Source organism: Silene latifolia, chromosome 1, assembly GCF_048544455.1.
Source record: "Silene latifolia isolate original U9 population chromosome 1, ASM4854445v1, whole genome shotgun sequence".
Classification (NCBI taxonomy): Eukaryota; Viridiplantae; Streptophyta; class Magnoliopsida; order Caryophyllales; family Caryophyllaceae; genus Silene; species Silene latifolia.
The window spans coordinates 89,889,122-89,899,371 of NC_133526.1; the positions used below are offsets into that span (position 1 = coordinate 89,889,122).

The following is a 10,250-nucleotide window of genomic DNA, read 5'->3' on the forward strand; positions in this document are numbered from 1 at the left end:
AACTTGCTATGTTTTTGTGTCACCATTAAAATTCTGCTGAAGTAGTCCAGACAATGTGTAAAGAGCAGGGGAGAGAGGGGACCCCCCCTGTTTGAGTCCTCTTTTACCTTTGAAAAAACAAAAAAATCTCTCCATTAATCGGTAGAGAGTAAGCAGGAGTAGTAAAACACTGAACCAAGATCTTGATAAACTATTCAGGGGAACCTGTGGCTCTTAGCATATCCTCTATAAAAGTCCATTCAACTGAGTCATATGCTTTTTGTAGATCCAATTTCATCATGATTGTTGGTGAGCAACTTTTTCTATTATACAGTCTTATCAGGTCCTGGCAAATCAATATATTCCCAACAATATCCCTTCCTTTGATGAATTCACTCTGGGAAGGATTGATAATATCAGGAAGTAATCTTCCCAGTCTGGTACAAAGTACCTTAGAGAGACACTTATACATAGTATTGCAACAGGCTATTGGCCTGAATTGCATTACAGTATCATGGATAGGCACCTTAGGTAATAAAAGTGATAATTGTGGTATTGCATTGTTTCAATAGTTTCCCAGATGGGAATACACTTTGGATAGCATTAGTGACACCCCCACCTACAATACTCCAATTATCCTGAACTGACTACTGTACCCATCTGGACCCGAGGCCTTTGTCCCAGGGATGCTAAACATGGCATTCCTGATCTCTTCCCTAGTGACTGGAGCAGTCAATATAGAACAATGCTCAGGAGTCAGACAATTCCAAAACTTAACAATCCCTCTATTAATGGACTTTACCACTTTTGATGAATCTAGCATCATCTGATAGTATTCTTCAAAAGCCTTCTGAATAGTCTCAGGTGTAGAACACATCTGGTTAGGTATGTCCCTTACCTAATATATTCTATTCCTAGCCTTTCTTCTCTTAATACTAGTATGGAAATATGCAATATTTTCATCACCATGTTGCATCCAATCACCTTTTACTTTCTGTCTTAAGAATTGATCTCTGGCCTTCAGAAGTTCCTCGAAATTCTTTGCACACTCTTTTTCAGAGTGACAAAGATCCTCATTCAATGGATCATCAACCAGAATCTGCTGAAAATGATTCAAGGACAGTTCCGCTACATGAGTGAGATTTTCTATGTCAGCAAATTAATCCCTATTCAACTGTTTGAGACCAGCTTTTAATCCTTTCAATTTGTTCACAACTCTGAACATATGAGTACCCTTTACTCTTTGTTGCCACCTAAAACGTACAATTTTATTATAATTAGGGGCCAAGGACCACATATTATAATATTTCAAGGTATTGCCTTTCCCATGGCATTCTTCTTCAAAATGTATGAGGCAAGGGCAATGGTCAAACATACCCACAGGTAAGAAATGGGCATAACTATCAAAGAACATATCCATCCAATCAACATTCATGAACACCCTATCCAGTCTGCTATAAACTCTAGAACCATATTCATGTTTGTTATTCCAAGTGAAGAAAGCCCCCTTAGCACCAAGATCAGCTAAGTGACAATCCTGAATAGCCTGCAGCATAGGTCTCATCTCAGCATACGTTCTAGAAGCCCCTCCAATCCTTTAATTATTTGCCATAATGCAGTTGAAATCCCCAGCAACAAGCCATGGTCCATTAAGCAGCCTGTGATAAGATCTCAAGCTGTCCCACAATGGATCCCTTTCTGCACTTTTGTTGAAGCCATACACAACTGTAAACCAGAAGACTGCCCCACTAATTTTATCCAAAACCTTAGTGTGAATACTTTGGGTCTTAACATCCAGAATGTCAACTTCATAAGAATTATGATCCCAAAATAACCAAATATGTCCTTCTTTATGTAAGCTAGAATTGGTGCAAGTAGCCCACTGATCACCTAGATTACCTCTAACTTTATTCCCACTAATACTCTTTATTCCTGTTTCTAACAAACCAAATAACCCCACTTTATTTAAATGTAAAAATCTCTTTATTTTTTTCTGTTTGGTAGGGTTATTCATTTCTCTAACATTCCATATACCACAACTACCCATATTCAGATGTGGACTTACTGGACTCACCTTTTTCAACTAGTCTATGCTTAATTATCCCCATCCTAGTTTTCTGCAAAGAATGAGATAATGATTCCATAAGTCATTCCACCTGATGTAAATCCACCTGAAGTGAAAATTCTCTTCTCACCTTTATCATTCCTCATTAGCCTCGATATGAACCTCCTAGGTAAAGAGCTCTCCACCAGTGGGGTTGGTGGTATTATTACAGGACTCAAAATCCCCCCTGATGCAACTGGTGTCCTAGGAGCAGGTTCCTGCACATGAACTTATATAGGTGCTTTCTTTGAGTGCCTTTTGCGGGTTTTTTGACGGCTGTTTTCTGAGGTACTTTCTGCTTTGGTGCAGGTTCCACCCTAGGCTTCCAAACTTTCCTTATCACAGGTTTGGTTATCCCTTTCCTACAATTCTCAGCCAGATGTCCTAAACCTTTACAGGCAGTACATGACATTGGGAGCTAGTCATAAACCACCTTAAGCTGTTTACTAACCCCATTTTCATCGAGGAAAGAAATAACATATGGAAACTCTTGCCCAATTTCAACTTCAATCATTATCATCACAAACCCTAAGAAATTCTTATTGAAGGTGGCTTCATCACATTTAATGAAACTGCCTACCACACTACTCAACATCTTAAGACATTCCAATCCCCAGTATTTAACATCCAAGCCATATAATTTCATCCAAATATGAATACGTTTAACACCATGCTTGACTAATTCAGTATCAGGTTTCCATTCCTTAACAATAACAGGTTTATTATCGAAAAGTAAACGACCACTTTTCAAAACAAATTGTTATTGTTCCTTAGTTTTAAATATGACAAGGAAAATACCATTAGGCATAAAAGAAATTTTATCAATTTCTTGAGCTTGCCATACCCGTTTAACGAACCCCGTAAGAACAGAACTTGGAGGATTCGTGCCAAGAACATAGCAGAAAATAGAGGAGGACCAGAACTTAATCTCCCCAACAACATCATCTTTGGTAATCTGTATCATCAGTTGAACTCTCGTTGATTCTGGGTGAGCCATTACAGGTTCTTCATGATCAATTTCTTCTTCCTCAAGTATTACCTCCAAGTCATCTTCAAACTCTTGGGAAGAAAATTGCAACTGGCGATGATACGATTTTCCCTTATTATTAGAATTCAGACTGAAATCGACATTTTTGTGTGTGTTTTTGTTAGTTTTTTTTAATCTCCCAAGCAACGTCATCTTTGGTAATCTGTATCACCTCCAAGCCATTGCTTGAAGACTAAGCTAACTAAGAGAAAGAAGGGAGGTTTCTCTCTTTACGTTTCTCTCTCATCCTCTCTTCGTAATAAATGGAGCACTTTTGTGAATCCTAGGTACTTAATGAATTAACAATTTACGATTTTTGGGTCTGTTTGGGGGGGGGGGGTTGTTTCTTAATTAATTAGTTAACATGTAGATAATTAGTTAATTAATCGTCGTTTGTTTATGCATGAAATTTGAATTAAGGTAATAGATTTAACTTGGTTTGATTAGAATATGAGTTAAATTATTTAGATTAGTCGTTTTGATTAGTATGTAAAATAATTAGTTAATTTATTTTAATTATGCATGCAATGAATTTAGGATTTAATTCGAATTGATAAATTAATTAATTTGACTAGGATATGGAATGAATTAATTAGGTTATTTACGTTAGGTTTAATTCGTTTTATTGCGTTACTAACCTTGTTTGCTCATTGTTTTATTCAATTATTACTATTATAATAGTTTAGCTCCCAACGGCTCCCCCATTCCCGTTCTAAGCCATGCTCATGTTTATGTCTGCTTAGAATAGCTCAACGAGTCTCCATACTAAATCACTTTGATAAATAGTTTTTGCGTTAAAAGATGAGTTAGAAATTGCTCTCACATGTTAGGGTTAAAACGTGTTCTGCACTTAAACAAATACAATTCATTCGACTAGCCATCATTTTTCTAACTAGAGGCCATCATTGCGACGGACGGAGTTAGGTGTCTTATTAACGGACTTCCTAACACGTACCCACACACGAATCCTTTTCTCTAAAATGGTTTTCGAGTTTTTCTTAAAACTTGGTGGCGACTCCCTTTTTCAAAACCCCTGTGGATACAAATTCCCACATCCACAACGTTATTTCCTTAGGCTAAACTTAAGTTTACATTACAAAATGTGCATTTCATTTTAGCTAAATACGACAAACCGACCTTTAGGCCCATGTTACGATATGATAACGATTTTTTTGGGTCTTGACTATTACACATAAAGTCCTATATTTTTCTCTTAGCTTTCCAATGCCACCAAAATCACCTTAATCTGAGTCTTGTAAATAAAGTTATGCCCAAAAAATAATAGACTGTCAAACGAGCTTTCTTGCGCAAAAGTAAATTACCCGAGAGAGGACGCAGTGGCTGATGCGCCTCTTCTATGGGACGCAACACATAATTCTCCTCTTCCATAGCTTTTTTTTTTGGTCCAAGTTTCCGAACTTCGTCCTAAGTCAGTTATTTCCTTTCCTTATTTCGCCATATCTTTTCCTAACCAAACTCCTCGTGATTAATATAAATAGAGGGCTTCACCCTCATTTTTTTTCACGCGAGTGTCCGCCCCTTCTCTTCTCTCTTTGCATTCAAGACCGTGCTATTGTTTTTTGACAACTACGTGCTTGATTAATCGACCACGTAAGCCAGATTCCTATCGTGGTACCCGTCTCGTTTGCATGACCGACCAATTTGACCAACTACACACCGACATAATTAATTAAATCAATCTTAAATTCCTTAATAACTAAGGGCACTTTCATCTTGAATTAAATCGAGTCGAGTTACCACTAAAAGCCGATTTAGTTAAATCTCGTGACGCTAACATGTAAGTCTGAGTGTGTAGTATCTCATTAAATATTGTTTTATTACTTTTGACCTTTTGTTTACGTTTGTATATCATATTATGTCAAAACCTTTTTATTCTTTCTTAAAAACCAAAGCTTTAAAACCGATTTCTACGAACAGCCCAGATCCGATGGATAGAGAAAACGCACCAACTGATGCGCCTACCAGAAGGAACATACACCTTGTTCGCCTCATATTGAGGCTACTTTCAGTTGTTGCTCTTTCTATTGCTTTCAATTTGAGTTGTTTGCTCCTGTTTTCTTTTTTCTTTCTGATTCTTTTCTTCTTTTCTTTCTTTTAAATCACATTATTTTTCAGGTTATTTCCTTTTAATTATTTTATAAAAATTCTTTTTAAATCTAATTGATTTAGATCACTAATAATCAATATTAGCCGGTTTGGTTCGCTTTGATCATCACATCTTTTATCAGGAGGCGTAATAATTAATATTTAGCCCCTTAATTCAATCTTCGTAAATTAATTCTAATTCCTTCATCTTTTACATATTATTTCGTTTTTAATATCGCTCTCTTGATCATTAATAATTAATATTAGTCGGACTTGGGACGATTAATCACATTCAAAATATTTTAATCCATTATTTTGTCTTCGACCTTTTTATTTTATATCTCAAATGTCAATTAATATCAATTTTCATAATTAATTAACCGTAACAATCCAACGAGTCTGACTTCCACAGTCAGAACCCGCCTAAGAGCAGGCGCACCTTCTGTTGCGCCTCTTCCAGAGGACGTACCTTCTACTGTGCCTACTCCTAGTCGGTTTCTGCCCCTGAACTCGTTCCTGTCTTGACGTAGCTCATACTAGGTAGTATTAATCAACTATGAATTCCTATTATCACCTACTGAACTATATTTTGAGTCTTTTAATTTATTTTTGTCAATTTTAATTAATTAATTTATTTTCTTCTTTTAATTTATTTAATTTATTTTCATCTTATCAAATTCGGTCTTTAACATTTATGTGATTTATAATCGTCTTTGTACATTTTAATTTATATTTCGTCGTTTTTTATGTCTTTTCACATGCAATCAATGAAAATCTTCTACTTCGACCTTCTAATCTAATCTGTTTAATTCACCGACTTAGTCTAATTTCACATGTTAGCTTTAATACAATGTTTGTTTCATAGCATGCATATAATCGACATAATCATTGTAAATGACAATCCCTATCATTAGTAGAGGCCGCTATTGAGGCGAGCAGGATTAGGTGTTCGATTAAAGAACTTCCTAGTACGTACCAGTACCCCTTACTCAAGATCTCTCTGTGCATCCATGTTCATTGGCATAGCGAGAGTCATTTTAGACATATAATGCTAAGGGTAACAAATTTCTAAGTGTTCATGTCAATACTTTATGTCTTGAGATGGCATGATGTATTCGAACGGTTTCCAATTTTCCACAAAATTAGTGGGGACTCCTCAAATGCAGGCTTATTCAATTTTTCACCGGTTTCTAAGCCTCTCAAATCGGTTACGGAACATGGCGTGCTTTGTTTACGAAGTTCCGTGGGAATAAGTGCCGCCGTCTAAATAAATAACGCGTGGATGCGCGCAGCGCGGGTGGCGTTGGTTCACAATACCTTTTAGCAAGTCTTCAACAACAAGCACAAACGCTAGAAATCCTCTTCTATGAAGTCTCCTCCTAAATATAATCAAGAATTACCAATCACAAACGGTAACGCGCTCTTCTTACCCGGCCAAGGTAATGGGAGGATGTTACCATCTCGGTTTCCCGAGGCGGTGAAATTAAAGTTGCAATTACGAAACAACTTAAATAAATAATAAGTTTAGTGATTTACAAATAAATGAACAAATGAATAATAAATGTAAACTAGATGTTATACAACTTGTCTACCATCAAAGCCATATATGTAACACCCCCATATTCAGAGGAGCCTTAACTAGGCCTTCCTTAGCATATAAGGGCGCTACCACCTCGGTTGCCCGAGGATAGTAATAATCAAATGTTGATAAAAGAACTATTATGTTATATTACAAGCGATTTAAACCAACAAACGATATAAAAGATACAACTCAAGGACTACTCGCTATGACCATCATATCTCGTGAAGACTCATCCCTGCCCGGACTCCAGCTATCAACAACATCACCACCTGCTAAGACCGACTGCTCACCATAAGGGATCACGGCAGACACGTAACAAACAAACAACCACACAAGGTCAGTACTGAGATAAGATACAACAACAGCAACTACAAATACCAACACAATACAATGTTATCAACCTCAAACACAATCACGGTAACCCAACCAACTCTATCACTGGCTGTCCACTGGACCAGCCCTGCCAGTTGGGGACCGCAGCCGTTCCCACCTAGGCCCCGCTCATCTTATCGAGCGACAACCCTATCCATTAATGTGCACATCCCCTTCCGTGGCGGGTTCCACGAAGGGCAAAACTAGGGCGTGAAGCCACTCCCGCAAGTGACCCCACTCAGCCGAGAACGCATCTCGAGAACCAGAGACAACAACCACAATCACAATCACAACCGTCACAATATAATCACGATACTAATCAATCACAATACAACCACAACGACCGACACACTAGACCATCTACAGAAACTGAGTAGGCGAACCTACCTTTAAGCAACTGCAACCAATCCATGCCAGCATATGACATATCCAGCAATCAAGCAAAGCCTATAAGCACAACACAATCATCTATTACTACCAAGCAAACCCTAACTGCAAAGATGAGGATACGGTTGATGATTATGACATACCTATAAGGAGAAACCCGGCAAAAAGCCGCTACCCGACTCAAGCTATGCTCTCCTAAGGCACAAGGATCTTCCAAAGGCTTCCATGGAGGTTTTATGGTGAAGGGAAGGGAAAGAGGCGACTGAAGGATAGGAGGAAAGTGGCGGAAGTGATTTGCGGATTTAACAAAACGCGATATAAAACCCTCGCTGAAAACTCGGTACTCGATCGAGTACCCAACATACTCGATCGAGTGGCCCCCTACTCGATCGAGTAACCTAGCTACTCGATCGAGTAGCCTCTACTCTATCGAGTACCACTCATATCACGTAACCCAAGATGGTTTTGGCACGCAATTCTAAGACTACTCCCGCTCCCAAGGTCAGTCAACGCTGGTCAAAGGGTCTCTAAAAGGGCGGGTATTACAGTCTTCCCCCCTTAAAAGAACTTCGTCCCCGAAGTTCAACTCACCTATCTCCCGCTCAAGCCACGGAAACAACACGACCTCACTAATCTTCCCGCTCAAACCATTACTCCCTGGAAATACCATCCCCCATGTCATCATTATCACCGTCTAACGCTCTATTCATACATATATATATCAATTCTTGCAACTATCACACAAACATGCTCACCATCAATTGTCACTTTATATGTATACCTCTACTCTTACAAACTATTGTCTACAAAACATTAATCTCGCAAGCATTTAACCAAAGACAAAACAACGATCTCCCATCATATGGTAACAACTATCAACCCGAAACATATCTCATAACAACTTCATGCTGCACAACTACACCACCATGTTACTCAACAACGCAATTCTATTACAACACATTGTACCACAACTAACTTTTTACGACCGTCCTTTAAAACATACTATCATTTTCACTTCAACGCATGAATTACTCAAAAAACTAAGGTAACCAATTACACTTCATACAAGTAAAGTGACCAAGGTACTATTTAATTTTGCAATTAAACAACAAAACATTATAGGTAAACAAAACATAATTTCAAAATCAGCCTTTTTATTTCGCGACATTACTCTTCCCCTCTAAAAAGGAACTTCGTCCCCGAAGTTCACCACCAAAATTACAACACATATTACCTATTACTTGCACAATAACATTAAATAAAACCATATTATTTGTTATGGACATTGCTCACTAACTATATACTCGTTAAATTAGAAATCATACACAAACCTCCGGAATATCTAGTCACTGTCGACAACGCACGTTAATATGGTATGCACAAGTGTACAAGAAGTTATAACTCCGATAAATAGATCGTAATAGGGCGTATGCAACATTAAAGTAACAAGAAACTATTACCGCTTCACTAATTGTGACAAATACGCTTATAAAACTTCAAACACAACTTCCAACATATGAAATTAACGGCTCAAAGGTGTTACTACGCACTACTAACCATGTTAAACATCAAGCTCGCAATTATCAAACAATTTCACACTTTTAATTTTCGAAAATCTCCTGTAACAGTGCTACTCGATAGAGTATATACTGGTACTCGATCGAGTGCCATGCTACTCGATCGAGTGTCTTGGCTACTCGATCGAGTAGCCCAAAGATCAGAAACTTTCTCCCTTTCCTTCCTGCAGCTACTCGATAGAGTACGGGGTACTCTGTCGAGTACCTACAGGCCAAATTCCTTATAAAGCCTGTCATAAACCAACATATATACATGGCCGTCACATAACTTGAGTCGGGATGATTTCCCGACCCCAAAATCAATCCTGCAACAAAGTTAACTAACAAATCCGGCCTTATGGCCAACAATACATATCCATAACCAAAGTTTTAACGAAAACAACTACCAAAGTCTAACCATACTACCAACGTCAGCTACTATAAACAAAGATAGAAACAAGGAGTATCACTCCTGCTGCTGCTGCTGCTGCTGCTCAACCATCACCTCATCATCACCGCCACCGCCAGAAGTACCCGCTCCTGATGACCCAATCCCCGCATCCACTCCTTCTCCGGCTCCCGGGCTCACGTACCATGGGGTCAAGCCACCGTAGGCAAAGGACTGAGGTGTCCCCCACGTCGACTGATCCACCCCGTAGGAGTGAAAAACCCCACTGTAGTCCCCAACTCCACTCCACCAAACCGGAAGCGGTCCCTCGGTCCCTATCCCCTGAGCGTACGCCATCTCGTGCATGTTCCGGAGTGTCAAGGTAGATGACACTCTCTCCGCCAAGTAGCTGGATCGCGTCTCTGGGGTGTCGAGGTAAGGGTAGCACGGAAAAGGATGCTGCTGCTGTGGTGCCACCGGCCGTGGCCTAGTCTCCGAGGTCCTCTCCCTCACTCGACGGGGTACTCTCCCCAACCTAGGTCCCTCCACTGCCACGACCGATGCATTCTCGCCCTTCGTCGGCGCCGGCATCACCTCGAGAATGGTGTCGTCGATGAGGTAGGTTTGCAGCTTGTGGGGTCTATCAACATCCTCCTCCTCCTCCTCCTCATCATCCGAGTCCACAGTCACTACCGCCGGCTCTAAGGGCTCCGTCGGTGGGAGGTGCTCAGGAGCTGGGATTTTCATCC

The 10,250-nt window shown here is 39.4% G+C and overlaps 1 protein-coding gene across 1 annotated transcript; it reads right to left on the minus strand.

Moving 5' to 3' along the window:
- Positions 1–877: 877 nt before the first annotated feature.
- Positions 878–2,087, minus strand: LOC141650377 (uncharacterized). Its single transcript, XM_074458671.1, has 4 exons — positions 2,054–2,087; positions 1,589–1,917; positions 1,357–1,525; positions 878–1,107 (listed from the first exon to the last, which is right to left on the minus strand). The coding sequence occupies exons 1-4, from the start codon at positions 2,085–2,087 to the stop codon at positions 878–880; spliced, it is 762 nt and encodes a 253-aa protein (XP_074314772.1).
- Between the last annotated feature and the right edge of the window lie 8,163 nt (positions 2,088–10,250).